This window comes from Arctopsyche grandis, chromosome 5 (genome assembly GCF_051622035.1).
Source record: "Arctopsyche grandis isolate Sample6627 chromosome 5, ASM5162203v2, whole genome shotgun sequence".
Classification (NCBI taxonomy): domain Eukaryota; kingdom Metazoa; phylum Arthropoda; class Insecta; order Trichoptera; family Hydropsychidae; genus Arctopsyche; species Arctopsyche grandis.
Window position 1 is genome coordinate 11,914,985 of NC_135359.1, and position 18,134 is coordinate 11,933,118.

Sequence of the window (18,134 nt, forward strand, 5' to 3'; positions counted from 1 at the left end):
TGACAATGATGGATGACCCGGATTATACCATATTATCGCCGGGGAATTTGTAGTGGGAATTCGACGCTGTTGTGCCTTTCCACTGCCTCCCATCGCTTTTCCCTTCGCCAGGAAATTCCCCACAATGCTCGCGCGGAAAACTCGAAAGGAGTTTTCCGCAGGTTTGCATCTCCTCTTCCCCTCTCTCCCACCGGTGAAAAGGACTCATTTGCGAACAATTGCCGGAGCGATTAAACAAGTTTATAAGATAATTGCCATTGTCTGGAAAATTTCAGAGACGAGAAGAAAGAACCCTAGCGGGAATACTTCGGTACCCTCCTTGGACGATGGGATGCTAGAAATTACGAAATGAGGATCGCTCTCATTCATTCACCTTGACAAAAAAAATTAAATTAATTTCCTTTCGAATGAATCGCTTGAATTCGTGCAACAAAGGGAATTAGATTATTCTCAAAGCTAAAAGTATCTAATAAAGTCGCTATGTATGCATATTCCGTTCGATTAATTATAAATTACTCTTTATTTCTGCCGAAATCTTTTACTAAATGTAATATAACAGAATTAACAATCAACGTATAAAAAATAACCATTCTTCAATTAATTTCATAACACTTAATTATTATTATCGCGACGTTCAATCATTTATGAGAATTTGAATGTCGGATACGACAGGGAAATGTCAATGAAAGGTTTTCAGGATTTCCGTTTTGAAAATGCGTAGCTTTCGATCAATCGTCGCTGTCCAAATTTTTGTGAGGTGATTTTCTGAAAAAAATAACCAATACAAAATTGGGAATTGAAAAGTATCGAAATAGTAAGAGGGTGAGATTGAAGCGTTTATTTATCTGTTGTGGGATTTGATTGTAGGCGTGTGTTTAAAGTGAGGGTTGAAACTGGTAGTGTACGTCTGGGAGCAACAAATTTGAAAGCTCGCACTGGCAATTGTGGAGAAAATTACAAAACCGTTTACCTCTCTCCTCTCCGCAACTCTCCTACAGATTGTCGCCGACGGTTACTGCATTCATGCTGTGATCCTCAAACTTTCCACTAATTAACATTTTCGATGTTTACATTTGGCTTGGAACCGGCAGTTTACAATATTATTTAACATATGTCCATGATACAGTGATTTTCAACCTCCAAACTCCTCGTCCTCAGTCGGCATTGCTTTCAAACCAATTTCCTTTTATTGAATTTTAGCTTCGTTGCTTGTTTTCATTCTTTCTGTACTACATATGTATGCATGTATGTATAATACAATCATAAAAACAAACAACTACAATTTTTTGCAATTTTCGTTTTAACCAAATAGTGTACATGCTCGTATATTTTGCCATTTTCATTTTATTGGTAATCCCTCCAGTGATATCTGCCAATTCCTCATTTTTCAAATATTTTTGTGCCCAAATATATTTAAACGAAATAAATCCTAATTTTAAAAAGCTCAAAAATTATTTAAAAAATAAAAATTATACATTTTCTGTATACATATGTATGAATGTATATAATAATAATACAAAAATAGATCAAGAATGACCCTTCTAGCACTGCTTATAATAACACTGAGCAACAAAAAAAACACCAGAACGGAGACTGACTTCGAATATGAATGATTTTTGTTGGTTTTCTCCCGTTTGTGAGATATAAGCGTTTTAAAAAATACACAAATTTTACAAAATTTTGGCTTTGGCCTAACTCAAAATCTAGTTTTGTTGTGCCCAAAGTTAGTATTGAAATCAATAATCAATATTTTTCTATTGATTGTGTGTTGTATTGCATTAAAATACTTATTATTAATTAATTACTTATGAACGATAGTCAAAAATGATTAATTACAATAACAGTTAAAAATATTTTTTCTGTGATATTATGTATTTATTTTGCCATTTTTTCATTTCACTACGTTTTTATATGGATTATTATCTCTTAATATTTTTTATCGAAAAGATCTCCACTCCAGTAACTCAAAAACGTGATTTTCTTGTTTATCAGTGTAATGAGTTAACCTGGTGATTTATAATCAGTCAAATAATGCAAAAAAAATATGAAATTTTATATGAAGCCACAAAAATGACTGTAAAAATTTAACTATTGACAATTCCAATGATGTTTATAAAACAAGTGTAAAAGACTGTGGTAAAAAAAACAATGAAATAAAATCTTTGTAAAACAGCAACTGCAGTATTTTCATTTCCGAAAGAAATTTGAAGCTATGACTTTCGTATTAATTCAATTATAAATACATATGTAGGTTCGTTTTTAGTATTGTGTGTGAAATTTCTCAGTATTGTGTCAGAAATTTTAATATTGACCATTTGAACTTGTAGTAATGAAATTTTCCAAGTTGAAACAGTGTGAGAATCGGTGGTGTAAAGTAAAGGACTAATCCACGGCAACTTCACGCGGCACAAATCTCAAGGGTATATTTTATGCGAAGGGGTAGTTTGGCCCCGCCGCAACTATTTTATTTATTTTTTGCTGTCAACCCGCTACGAAAACCGAACGAAATATTCGCCCCGAGGAGACGATGTGTCTTCGGGTTTATACCACCCGAAATTTAATTCAAAACCGGATGTCGTTAAGTCTCTACCACAGAGCGAGGGATTTGTCCTTTTCGTTGTTAATCGACGCCGGGATGAAATCGTCAACTTTTACCACGAAAACCACCGACTGAAAACGACAATTTTCTGAATGTCAAATTAAATCCAGTTCCCTCGCGTTACAACCACAATTGGAAAAATTTCTAACTCACCCTATTCTGTCGGATAATATTACTTTAATATTATTACAATACAGACGAATAAAATCAAGGTCAAATTGTAGACAAAGTACGCATTATTTTGAATAGAATTTTTTTAATTATTTTACATAAATAATATAATATCAATGTCATTTTTAATATCTGAGTGAGTGGATTAAATTTTAAACTCGTTTATTTTAAATGTATAACCGGAATGTATTAATTAAAAAGACACTTTTTATATATAATACACATTATATTTATATCTAAATTAATACACATGTATGATTAAAGTATGGTTTCTTCTTTTTTAAATGTATTGGTACATACATATGAATATGAAATATAACACGATAAATTGTGATTAATAATTATGTAATTATTTACTGATGTTTCAGGACTGTTCTGCAATATGTTTATGAACTTATATTTTACTGCAACAATTATTTTGATAAAAGCCATAGATCTTAATTATTGCGTGGTTTTTATTTTACTTATTAACTTAATTGCACAAATTATAATACATATACATACATATTATATAAACTATTCCTGTAATTTATTTTTATTGACATATAGATCTTGCTCTTCTCTTATATTCCCCCTTATATTGATTTATTTTGTTGTTCCGTTTCTTGGTTTAAATTTATTTTATTGGGTCACTATTATGCAATACTAAATGCTTTTCTTCTTTGTTTTTATTTTATTTTATTGCTGTAATTTATTTTTCGAAACTTTTTTGGTATCAATATTATGCTTTATACATTGTAATGCTGTTTGTTTCTGTTTATTTTTAAATAAAATGTGATAAATCACACTTTATCTTATATAATTCAACTTCAAAATGTTTTCGTTATTAATATTGTATTGTAGCATTCTAACATATATTTATTTTATCATACATTATTTTTAAAAGCTTAATCTTTAAACATGATCTGTCATTTTAATATGCTTAATTTTTATTCATAATCTACGAATAGTGGAATTGGTTCACTGTTACTGCAGATAAACAGTTGAACGAGTTTCTGCGAGAGCGCATTGTCCGTCGGTCGATTCGAGCTTTCGCATGCTTTCACAGCTTTCGACGAGCTTTTTGGTATGGGTTAGGTTTTCGGGGTACAGGAAAAAGGCGGGACCGCTCTAACGATGGACGAATGTGTTTTTGCGATGGGTGCGAATATTAAATTGGTACCAACACTTTCCGCGAATTAATCCGCATTAGTCCCATTCGCAAGTGAGAAAAAAATCTCATGCGAGAAAATCCCATGTCGCGTAAACGCTTTACCCTTCAATCTCTTTTCACTCGCTCTATCTGGATATGCATACATATGTACATACTATGTGTATATCGATTCAATCTATATTTGACTCTACAAAGACCGATTTCAAATACATTTTAAATGGATTTCTTAGATATTTCGACTGAGATGTATTTTAACGTCGTCTATTTTGAATCCTATCGCTATCGTGAAATTTATATCCTATAAGAATGGTAATTTGATATACTACAAAGGAACTTTTTATTATGACATTGATTTTTATAGAAAAAAAATCACAGTATAGAATCTTATTTTTGATTTTAAGTCTACAGATAATGTACTAATGTTTAAGCGCAGTTTTACATTATCCCTACAAAGTGCGAATCACAAAGGCCTGGTGGCACGAAACTGCAAGTGTTCCAACTTTGAGGTCCTCATTGAGGTTTTCAAGGAGACGAGGGTCCTCAGTGGATAGAGGGGAACTGAGGATGGGGTGTTTAATGAAGTCTCGGCGAGCTTTTCTTGGACCTCAAGCGCCCTCGACCCTAAAATCCCATAACGGTCGCATACAATGCCGTCAACCTCGCATAAAATGAGGTCCTAAAGTCCAAACTCGTCAAATTGAATATATGTATAAATATAGTTTTAAAACTATTACCTTATATTAATAATAAAATAAAACTAATAATTTCAATATACCTATATAACCAACCATTCAAAGCAAACAATTATTTGTTGATACCAAAAAATATTCTTTTTTATATAATTTATTATAACGATAAACTGATTTCAATCATAATAGATAAATAGTCACAAAATTTAGAAAAGTACTGTAGAATTTTCCCCAATTCATTTTATCATTCGACCTTTCATACTTCCTAATACCACTTAGGTACAATTTGTGACGATAACCTTTCCATTTCCTTCGCCTGGGCTTTTTTCTTTTGAAAAATTCCCGTCTTTTTAAATTGCATGAAGTATTACTCAAGATTTTTTACTTCATCAATTAGAAAATATATGTTTTTAAGAAGTTTCGACTTGATTTTTTTTTGCTTGAATTATTATTCATTAATACATTAATAACCATGTGAGGAATACATAACCAGCAGCGTGGTCTAGTGGTGAATGTTGAATTATTTCGTACTTGATGTTACGAATTCGATTCCCCGCTAAGTCTCGTTGTTGGCCAGACCTTGATTTGTCTAGGTCGATCGTTTCTTATCAGAATTTGCCGATTTTTCTGATTTTTATTGAAACGATTCCTGTAAAATTGGCGTTTTCTTCCCAATTTTCTGTTGCGAACCTTTAGTTATTGTTATATCTTAGGTTTCGCCATATTGCTCGCCATATGTCTCTGTGGTTGTTTATCGAATATTAAAAATTCGTATTGTTACATGAAAGTTATTCATCGTTATTTATAGTATTAATACGATGTTTGTAATATACAATGTATACTGACCATAGATGTCAGATATTTAGATTTACATGTATCTATGTAATAATTATGTGGACCAGGAAGGCGCATTTGGGGTTTGTGAAAATATGTATGTAAAATAAAATAAAATAAAATAAAATACATATATCAATGGTTCTACAATATTTTGTTGTGATCGATTTATAGTGGCGTTTTAGGAAAATATGAATGGCTCTGTATGTATTTATATGTAGGTGTACCTATAATTTTGTTTTGGTATAATATTTTGTCATGTACATGCAATGATGACATCCACCTCTCAGCGGGCCTCCGTCCTTCTTTATCAAATTATGATCTCGTTAAAGCGTCGGGACCATGATTAAACTTTTCAATCCCCGTTTTCAACGTTTCGCTTAGTGCTTGGCGAAAAGATATTATTTGAAAGAGAGAGCGACAACCCTAGGGTACGTATTATAATAGGTACCTACGTGATGTCGCAAAATCCAATAATGTCGCTTACTACGCCACCAGATTGCTGACAGTCTGCTCGCTGCTGCTTCTGCTGCTGTTTTCCCGCACTTTTTTCCTTTATCTCTTTTATTTCTTTTCTTTTTTTCGAATGTCCATTTAACGAGAAAAAAGGTCGGCGGTCACTGTGCGAATGCTTTGAACTGAATAAATAAATAAATTTGCGCGAACGAACGTCATGTTCACACTCGCACCTCTGAAAACAGCGCACAACTAATAAGTAAGGAGTGAAACAGAACTGATTGACGTGTTTCGGAGCGGTCTCCTGTCCGAACAATTAATTTTTCAATGAATACATACACTCAAAGCTTTGAACAGAGTTAAGGACTTCAATCATAATATGTATATGTTACAGTCAAAGTGTAATACCAGTTGTGATCAATTTTAACTCTTTGAAATATGTTTCATCTATCCTTCGTAGTTATTTCATATGGATTTACAATCTGACTGGTCAGAATCAGACAATGTAGTTTGTTTCTTTCATCCACTTTTTGAATATGGTTCACAGAATCTAGGCTTTCAATACGAGTTGATTTTTATATATTTTACTCACAGTGCTGCGTTTCGTGAAAACGTCATTTAACTTGAAAAGTCACATTTTTGTTTTGAAAACATTCTTCTGATTATCGTAATGTAAAACTATTTCCCGTAATTCGTAATAGTAAGTAATATTAAAGCATTGTTAAATTCTAAAGCATTCTGTAAAAAAAATCTTAATTATCTAAAATGCCAGATAAAATATATTAAAACTTGTAATAGATTTTCACGGTAGTATAAATTTTCATATAAAATACAAACAATATATTATAAAAATTTATTGCTTGTATGTTGAAAAGACCATAAATTGAATGATATTCATATTAAATCCAGGACTTGCCAAAACTGATGTCAAAGTTTTTATTTCGTAATGATATAATATAATTTGAATTATAGAGGTTTTGTTGAGAAATACATAAAATATGAAGACCCTGCATGAATGCACATATGAATATACTGAAGTATAATTGGAGAAATAAAATACAATATAAGTCCTGGTTACTCGATATCCACCACAGTGCGGCAAGTTTTAAAAACACTTCAATACAAAACTTATGATTATTCATAGTCCTTTCTTTCAAAAAAAATCCCATTTTTTCCCATTCCAAAAACCTTTTACTTGATTGAACTAAAATAATTTAAAATTTATATAATTTTCCTTAAAATTACCAATTTCATTTCAAATTTCCCTTGGAAACATTTAAAATTTTAATCTGGGCAAGTGTAGGTTGAACATGTATATACATATGTATGTACATACACGGGTGTGTCATAAACGGCACAGAATGGAGTGCACGTTAAATAAATAAGGTACGTGAAAACAAGGGGTTCCAATCAGCACGTTTAGTATTCCGTAAAAAGCTCCCGCCGTACAAACATTGTATCGATATCGAATTACTAACCCTTTCGCTGCCCCGGTTTTGTCTCAATCCCGTCCTTTTTTGTTTGCTGTTCTCGTCGCCCTCTCAATGAGAAGGGGAGGACCCCCTTTCTCTACCCCGATATTTTTTATCTCCTTTAACCCCGTTGTGTCCCCTCTTTTTGTGCGAATCAAACTGTTCAAATACGCCGGAAAAAATTACACGAAACAAAAAAATAACATCCATCATGCAGTTGAACAGAAGTTTATTGCCATCGTATATAGGATGTATGTGTGTATCGTTTTCTTTGTATTTTCCGATATTTTATTGCATATTATTATTGAATTATACAACCCTTAAGACCTTATTTATTATATCAGGGCAGAGTTTAAGAGATTGTTTGTTTCTTTGACTTTTTTATTTTCAATTAAATGCATTTTATAACAGTAACTTTTGCAAAAACCAAACTCAAAATTCAGATTTCTATTGGTCGAAAAGATTTTTTTAACTTTTTAACAAACATGTATGTACATAAAAACTTCAAAATACGCAATTCTTATTAATAAGAAAATTTTAACTGACCTATAAAGTGCTAAATCGTAAATTGCACTCTATACTTTGAGGACGTGTTTTATACACAAATTTAATAATCATTATTGTTTTATTAAATGTTAATCAATTTGACAGTGTTTTTATACTTATAGTTTTAATATTAACACTTAAAAATTATGTGGACTTTAAATTACATGTTTCTCTGATAAATATTTTAGTATTTCAATATTAATCATAGCTTTAAAGATATTCCAATGTTCGATATATTATATCATACGATATTGTTAAGTATTTTTAAAAAATCCTTTCAAAGCCCATCACAAAAGACGCTTTATAAAATAAACAAGTGCCTTGAAAATATGTATGTACTGTAATATAATGTAATAAAATATACACTCGTTCGTAGTACTTTTATTATTCAATCAGAAACTCATTCATGACGACGATAAATTTGAATAACTCCGATATGATGGGCGTGAAAAATAAAATTTATTCAGACAGTCTTCGGTCTATAAAAAAGGGTTCATCGGAAATATTAAACCGGTCATTGGGCTTCGTAACCCTCAAACGGGGGTTCCGGTTGTTCATTTTTTTTTTTGTCACAGCACAAAAAGATCCATGCTCTGATACGAAACGCGTACACATATTTTGTTGAAAAATATTTATTATTACGATAAATTGCCACAACCCGTTATTGTACGATATCGACATTGTGCTCGTCGGCCAAATGTTGGCGACGCGTGCATTTAATAGCGTCAGCTTGCGCAGGGATGCTCATCTGAAATTGATATAGAGTGAGTGCAAAAGCTGACGCCTTCGTGCAAAAACGTAAACAAAAAACCGCATTGTGTGTGTTCACTGCACAGGAAGTGAGATATCAACGCGTGCAATGGCTGAAAACGCTCTTTTCAGCAATTTGAAAAAATTCACGTTATTTCGGTGGTCATTCTCCAATATTATATTAAAAAACTTTTTTTTTAATTTAATAAAATATCGATAAAATGGCCTCAGTCTCGGAAAAATTACATTGTTCATACCTACCTGTGAAAGGTTAACCTTTTTTGCATAAAAATTTCGAACTTATGTATTATGTAAAAGGTTTCGTTCTATACAAAGCGTTGAAACGTGTTTCGGAATACAATATAAACATTCTTTGCGTGAAATTTTTTTTTGTACTTTCGCAATGTATTTTTAATTTTTTTTTGTGATATCAGCAGTTTTCACTACTATTGATAATAATAATAAAACACTATGTATTCAATATATATAGTGTTTTATTATTATTATATAGTATAAATATCAACCTATTCAAAATTAAAGTCCTGCACAAGTATTTAATATTAACCAGCAACAATATTAAATCTAAACCAGAAATATTACTCAGTAGTAAGCGTATAATGCTATCAACTAAGAGGTCATGGGCTCAATCTCTGGCCCAATGCTGCCGGCCAGACCTTGGATATATATGACTCCATCCATCCATCGTTTTCTATCAGATTTTACTATTTTTTCTGATTTCATTGCTAAAACGGTTCCAAAAAATAGCAACGTATCCTCATTTTTCACCATTATTTTTTAATATAATTTCAAATTTATAATAATGATGTTATAAATTAAAAATATATAAAGTACAAATGTACAAATTTGGCCATAGATGTCGTATTGGGACAAAACCCGTAATGGCACCATGGGAAATATACATAAATAATAAATGAGTAAGTCATAAGAAAATTTCGGTGCTTTTTCAGAAGCGTATCTGTGAGTCGTCAGAAAGTTCATCTGAACGGATGAACCAGTTAAGTTGAATAGGATCCTATATAATAAGAAAAACCAGCGAGTTCCAAGAACTCGCGTAAGAAAAAAGCTGAAACAACAAACAAAGACTCCATTTGAGTCCGATGTTGTTTCAAAAAAAGTTCGACCAAAAATCCATGAAAGTTTGGCTGATTTTTCTGACTAGTACGGCCAGAGAAGTGAATCATTTGCAAATCAATAAAAAATATTTTTTGATTTTTTATTCCCCATGTATGTGTGTACATACATATTATACTTCAAGCGCATATTAGGGCTGCAGACCATTGACGATATCCTTTCACTTAATTTTATCCATAAGTTTACAGATACAGGTCATGAAGTTGTTTGATTTCAATAAAACCATGGTAAATAGTCAAATAATATTTTACAAAATCATGCGAAATAGTCAATTTTAATAATCATACGAAGATGTTATCTGTAAGAGTGGCATGATTAAGATATTCATATCAACTATTTTTTGAAACACTACAAAATTATCAAAAATAATCCAGATTCTGGTCTATTCTAATCTTTATTTACAACTTACCTAAAAATAATAGTTTTTTAGTCACACTTTAATATTTTAATGAAAATAATACACCTTTTATATAATGTTTGTAACTAAAAATCGATTTGTAAATTCCTGATAAAAGAATTAATTATGTATATTGAAATTAAAATGCAAACAGCGTACACAAATAAACGAATGGAATACACCAAATATATTATTGCAATCGAATTCCATTTTATAATTCGGTGGGTTTTCAAACTGCATAGCGTACGTAAACAAAATTGTACGCGGGGGGAGGGTTAAACATTAAATTGCATAATAAACGGAGAGCAATGAAAGAAATAACATTTTTGCATTTTAATTATGAAGTGTCGTAAGCCGGTACTTTTCGTCCCCTCATTGTTCGAATGATAATAGCCCCATCCTTTATATTGTGTGCTCAAAGCTACCGGGAAAAGTACACACATGCACTCGAGTTTAATTGCTATTCGAGGAGCACAGGGGCGCTGGAAGAACACAATTTATTTTAAAGGCAAACCAGAGCTCACGGATCGATAAACGACCGTGTAAATTTTACACAACCCTAGTCCTGTACAGCCCTGCCCCTCCGTGTCGATATGCGGCATTGTGAGAGGAGATGATGATTGATACGAGTTTGTGACACCTGTTGTAAAGCGGGTTCGCGGTGACATCAGCACAATTCTGCGATTGTTCGTTTTGTACCTACACCGTATTATTTTGCATCCAGGGACGTGGCTAGGCAAGTGTCGCCCTCAATGTGAAAAATTCGTCTTTTTTAATTACATAATTACATTTAAAACTTGCTAAATAAACATATTATCCCTCAAAAAATAGCAAGGTCAATGTGAATTCATCTGCCGTGCTTAAACGTAAACGTAAGCCCTAGCTTAAAATTTCCAACGAAAACTTAAATGCCAGAGTGGTTTTCTGCAAAAAATAATTTATTTTAGCATTGTCTTGTATGTACATTTTCTTTGTGTTATTTTTGTATTTAACAGTAATTTTATTCTTGATGGGAGAATTCATACAAAATTCAAAAAAAAGCGTGCATTTCTCTTGTAAATTTGACGCAATACTACGGACTAGGTTGAGTTGTTTTGAATTTAAAAACGTTGAAGAAGAAAACGTTGTATGGGCTAGTTTCTATGGATTAATCGAAGAATGAATCACCAGCGAATACTCATGCTTTTTGAAGCAGCTAAATAAAGTATGATGAAAATATCGTACCTGAAACTATTTCCGAATACATAAATATATTGATTTATAACTGACTGTTAACAACGGAAAGCCTTTTGTCTTCCAAATTTTTAACGCATTATGTTTTGCAATTTAAAAAGTAATTAATCAAATAATAAAAATTTGTACACAGTGAACTAATTATTAATTAATTAGTAGTAATCAAATTTCATTGCACAAATTTCTTAAATAAATCAATTTTATTTTATTTTAATTGTATTTTACAAAATCAATTAATCAAGCACACTCGTCTAACAGATTGCTCCAAAGCGACGAGTGTGCTAAAAAGATTAAGAAGTACAATATGAAAAAATACAAGTTAAATAAACAAATTATATATACAAATATACAAATTAAATAAGGAAAGGATAACTAAATAAAACATGGAATCATAATAAAATCATAATTAAAAAATCACTAACTCAACCTTTCTAAATGGTCGCGACCTCCATAACTTAGGAAGTGGTGCAGAGAATGAAGAGAGACGTGACAAATGTCAATGGCGCCATCCAGTGAATTTAAGAAACGGAGGCCGCGAGGAATGGGAGAATAACTAAATGCCACAGTTCTAGCCAAAGGAGTGTGAAAAAGGGGACGATGGCGGGTCCATATCACACTCTCTGGAGCATGAAGGCCCAACTCAGCTAGGATAGACGGACAGGAGATGCAACCTCTAAATATGGAAAACAAGAACTTGATGAGAGCAACAGTCCTCCTGTGGTCAAGAGTAGTGTAGCCGACCATACCCATGACGAATTTTGAAGTATGGGTAAATCCCATATTGCTCCTTATAAAGCAGTCTGAGATATCGTCTTTGGACAAGTTCAAGCTTCACAGATAGAGACTTAGTGTAAGGATTCCAGATTATAGAGGCGTATTCCAAGATACTCCTAACTAGAGCATTGTACAGCAATCTCAAAACAGCGTTGGATTATGGTAGTGTCGAGAATTACGAAAGACAAACCCAAGCATTCGTGAGGCAGAGGAACACACAGAGTCAATATGAACAGAGAAATTTAGGTCACTCTGAAATGCAACCCCAAGATCAACAGTTGAATCGATCCAGTTCAATAAAAAGTTACCAATAAGATATGGAAAGGTACGATCTGGGGTGGATCTGGATCTGGAGTAACACATAACCTTGCACTTGGAGACATTAAGAGGCAAACAGTTGGTTAACGACCAATCATAAAGAGCATTAAGATCATCTTGTAAAAGCTTACAAGAACGTTCAGAATCGAGACTCAAATAGAGCTTTAAATCATCAGCGTATAGTGAGAAACGACAATTGACCAGTTTAATACTAATATCATTTACAAATAAATTGAATAAGGGCCCTAGTGCCAATACCGGAAGTGTGGAATATTCTATTTATCGGTAGTACTGTCATAGTGACAAATTTCGTAATTTTTGAAATCCCTACTAAAGACTTATTATCAGTCATAAGTCCAACTAATTATTTTGCTATAAAGCGTAAATTTGTCTTTTAAACTTTCGTTTTTTTTGTTTATAGTGATTTTACATTCGCAACAGATAATTTGTTTACCTAACAGCAGAAGTAATTCTGCGTCATAATTCATATTAAAAACATACATATAAGTCTGTAATGTGAATCTATTTATTTCGATTAGGACTGATTCCATGATCAATTTTTGAATCTGATATTTATTTCACGGAAATAATTTTCTTTTTTGCAGAATTAAATTATCTTATTTCAGCCTCAGTGTAAGTAGTTTTATTTAATTTGTTAAAAATTCACTAAGCTTTCGTATTACGCTTGCAAATTTGTGGCGCATCACAGCTGATGTCTCATTTGCTTGCCGCCACGGGACGTCTCTGGTTTTATTTTTTTTTTTGTTTTGTAACGTACGAGTACGAAAAAAATTTAATTTTCGAATTCCACGGATCACGTATATTTTACAATTTTTAACAGCTCATGCAAACATATTGAAAAAAAACCATCCGTTGAAATTCGTATTCTGAACAAAAATGTAAAAAGTCACGTGATGATGTATATATCATCGAAAAATAATACCTAATTTTTAACGAAAATTATACATAATACATGTACCCAATAGGATAAACCTATTTTTTTATAATTAGATGTTCTTAAACGAATTCAATGGTCCAGGAAACAATCTATTAAATCAAAACTTTCATTTATGTACCACAATCACAACACCTTACCATAATATTTAATAGCATAGTGGTCGTAATAATTCATAACCACATTACGTGCATTAGTATCACAAATTACACGGATAAACCGGCCCGAAAAAAAGGAGACAGACTTGAATCATAATAAATAATAGTAATCATAACAAAAAAGATAAAATATATAGTGTTCTTGGAACTCAATTAACGTACCTACCGGTTTTTGCGTGTCTCGTTTTTCGATTCGGAACATTCGTGTTGTTGCTAATATGTAAGCGTTAAGTGATACTACTTCCTACCACAGTACAGATATACGTATGTAATATATAACGGATATGCTCTGAAAACGACAAGGATTTGCTGATTTTTTTGGCGGGTTTTTGCGTGAGAATTATCCATTTACACGAAACGTATTAACCTTAAATTCACTACTGTGTGAACGTTAATCTACTTCTGCTCTCTTCGTACTGTATCAAAAATAGAATATCTAGAAATATATGTACGTCTATTTTTAGGTACCGGTCTTTAAATATATATAAGTATATTTATGCTTTATATAAAGTCAACTGTTAGCTTGAAATTTCACATTTACTATTAGACAAAATGTAATTTATATCAAATACATTAGTATTATACGTGTAATCTAAATATCGTTTAACTACCGTTTGACATTTACAATATCGTTTAATCTCAGATGAAAATGTTCATTATATGATAAACCATGTGAATTTTGTTAAATTAGTCCTTTAAATTACAACTGATACTGTATTAGGAATAAATGCTGACAAAGGTCTGCATGGGGTTTACAATTTCTCAAACTTTGTATCCCATCTGAAATAAATGGAATGAGATAATACCGTTTGTTTGTACCTTTTTATATATTTATTATATCTTATTATAATACAATATAAATATTATAAATATTTTACCAATATATACAATTATTTACATATGTATATAAATTTCAGCGTGCATTTAAGAAGCATTTCCTTAAATAGAAATCTTATTATTTCAAACTTATTGTAAATACAATTCTTTTAACGTTTGTTATGTTCAAGTACTTGTATCTTGTCTCTAAATTAAGTTTTATTGAAATTGGTCGAGCTCGAATGCGCATTAACACACCATTTACGACGAAACTTGCGTTGCACAATTTGCATAATACCTCGTATAAAAACAGGTGCACACTGCCAAGTTAACTGCCTCGATTTTTGAAATCGAGCTTTGTGCAAACAAATTTGCACGTCAACTCTCCCGCAAAGTGCATAATTTTACGGTGTAATTTCATGTTTACTTTACGGTGCAAACCGGTTGAAGAACAATTTGTTCGACGAATCGTTGAATTACACCCATGTACATATATAATTTAGTATTTTAATCATCATTTATCTTATTTGTTTCAGGTGAGTGAAGATAAAAACAAATCGCGCAATCCTTCAACCTTTGTAGTTAATGGTAAGATTACGTTTATTTTAATGAACACAAATGATTTTTCAACATTTGACGCTTTTAGGAATATATTCGAAACACTCTGTATATAAGTCGACACAATCTTAAATTACTGGCGAATATATTAGCTGTAATTTTTGTAGACTTAATTCGTTAATACTAATCTACATTCAAATCCGAGCTTACATTCAACGAACTACGCTTTGGAGTCAGAGTTTTCGTCCATTTTCTTTTTTTTACTTTACTCTCGATCTTTTTTTTCTTTAATATATAAAGTGCCTATGAATATATATCCATATTCATGACACTCGGTGAGGTCCACGAGGAAATAAGCAGATGTAAAACAATGCAAATTAAATCAGGCTTCTTGATCATCGCGGAAATCGTCGCCAGTTCCCCCACCACTTCCAAGTATTTTCTCGACAATTTCGCAAATTAACCGAGAATTTAACGTGCTTTTTTAATATTTGCATCTCGGCGCGAGTCAAGAAAAGAATCGCTTCTTTGAAAATTTAAAAAAAATTTAGCGATGTAATAAAACGCTTTTAAAATGGTACCTCAAGCGTGACGGTGGGCGTTTCTAAGAAATTTTTCTTCCTAATTTAAATATCATACACCAAAAAGAAAAATCTCTAACGAAATTTTCAAAGAAAACATACAGTCTACAAATTAGCGTCTCAACGTGTAAATACGCTTATAAATACAAACGTGTCCGAGACAGATCATTTGCTTCGCAAATGCACCATTCTTAACAGTTTGTCAAGTGCAATAAATATTAAGAGCGCGTTCCTGTCACTTCATAAAATGTTTCAACACTCGACTTGTTTACCGAATGAGATCCTTCAACGATGTTGCGCATATATGTATGTACATACATACATATATATTCTATTTTATATACACATACACAAATTAAATCTACATAAATTGAATAGGTTTCCCATATCCATAGTGGAAAATTTCGAACGACACGTCCAATAATAAATATTGGTAGAGAACGTTAAACGCATACGACTACATTATTTTCAGTGCATCAGCGATGCATCGCATGTCTAGTGATGACACACAATGTTTGCACATTATACGATGCATTCGAGACGTGGATTTATTTGTCTGTTGATTCGTTCGCGGTGACTCTTCAAAATTAACCAAGGCCAAATCGTTTTATTTATATAATACGTAATGTAAGACAAAAGCATATCACGATTCACGTCGTTCGATATGAAGCATATTACGATATTAAATGACACTATGAGAATATTTAATATGTTGTATTAATGATATCCTTTCGAATTTCATTCGGTCTTTGGAGCTTAAAAGCTAATCTGCGTGGGTCATGTACTCGTACATACCGTGGACCGTAATATTTAATCCACGGTTATTAAGAGGACAGAGGTGTGAGTAACGGTCCGAAAGCTCTTCGTCACGGACTCAAATCCCTGAAATGCGAAACAAATACGAAGATAAATCTTTGCTCCTTTGAAGCGGCCATGTGCCGACCAGATTATATTTTCCGGATGTGAGCAACGACACACTTTTCAAAAGAAAATTTCCGCAAATAAACCCTTTCCCCTCTTTTTTTCCTCTTCACTGTCGCAATGAAAACATTCATCTGGACTTTTCATTTGAGCGTATGTAAATATTAAGCGCTAAAATAACATGTATATTTACATAGGTCATTTAATCACCAAATTGGATCTATCAATTAATGATTGATATAATTCACAGACATATTTATAAAAAAATGTTTATTAGTGAATTGAAATGACAGTTATAAATTTAACATATACATATATATATATATATATATATATATATATATATATATATATATATATATATATATATATATATATATATATATATATATATATATATATATATATATATATATATATATATATACAAAAAATATATATAAACTTGATGCAAATGCATAAAATTTGAATGCTTATAAAATTTTAGCATAATAAGAAGGATTAACTTCTTATTATAAGATAATATATTACGAAGTACTTTTAATACTGCTTTCTATCGATCATCCAGTAAGTTATACGAACAAAATCTTGCATGTTTATCACGTTGGCTATGTCTAGACTAACGTAAATACATATGTATGTACATATTATTTTATGGTTAGAAAGAATCTAGCGATGAACTTGAAAGTGGGTAGAGTCGTCCATTACCGCTAGAGACACCGATTTACGCCTTGGGTCGACAAAGACCCAAAGTTTTTCAATTTGTGTATCTTAGTTCGACTCTCTGGTGTGGGTAATAATAATGGCGACCGCAACTTTGACCCCTCGCCTAAAGTTTTTTTTCGGCTTGCCACCCTCTCTACCATATAGTATGTATTATACGTTTATGACACCGTCTGAGGCGTCACTCTCCTCCGTGCAACAGCCTCCGCGGGCGTTTCCTCTTATTTTTTCTTGTTCGGGAAGTAATTTGGTTCCGGGCTAAACTTTTTTCATTTCGGAAGGATTTTCCTTACGGTGTGTTCCATTATGTCGCGCGCGACGCTTATATGATTTAAAGTAGGCCCGCCAAGCCGGAAAAATCCTTATTATCATATCACAATAATTCAGGATCAAATTTCCCACTCGCACGACCTTAATACAATTTTCTTTTTATACATTGCCTGAAACTTCCAATATTATATTCCAATCGATTCCGCTTTCCATGTAAACTACCTACTACATACGTATATAAATCCGTACATACATACATATTTTCGCAAAGACGTGTGGCATAATTAATTTACTTCTACATCATGTACATACATATTATTCTATAATATATCATGTACATGATACATGTACTTAATAATAATATACATGTATATATGTATTATGAATATACCTATATATTATTTCGTTAAAATTTTATTTTAATAAAATTCACATTAAGTTGAAGAAGACTTATTCTCAGCCATTTTAACTTATTTGTTTACATACTAGCGATTCCAATACTGGTACTACCAAAACCTTTTCTACCGGATTTGGTAGTACAAAACAGACTACCGGTAGTACCGAAGTATAATAATTTCAATTTTATGTTAGTTAAATCTAGAAGACAA

The 18,134-nt window shown here is 32.0% G+C and overlaps 1 protein-coding gene across 1 annotated transcript in view; it reads left to right on the top strand.

The window, feature by feature from the left end:
* The window catches only part of LOC143912087 (uncharacterized), a 127,903-nt gene extending 112,230 nt beyond the window's left edge, over positions 1–15,673 (top strand). Inside the window, exon 2 of the mRNA XM_077431262.1 lies at positions 15,010–15,673. Within this exon, the coding sequence (XP_077287388.1) occupies positions 15,010–15,017 (8 nt within the window). The 3' untranslated portion in view covers positions 15,018–15,673. The remainder of the gene's footprint in view (positions 1–15,009) is intronic.
* Positions 15,674–18,134: the final 2,461 nt, after the last annotated feature.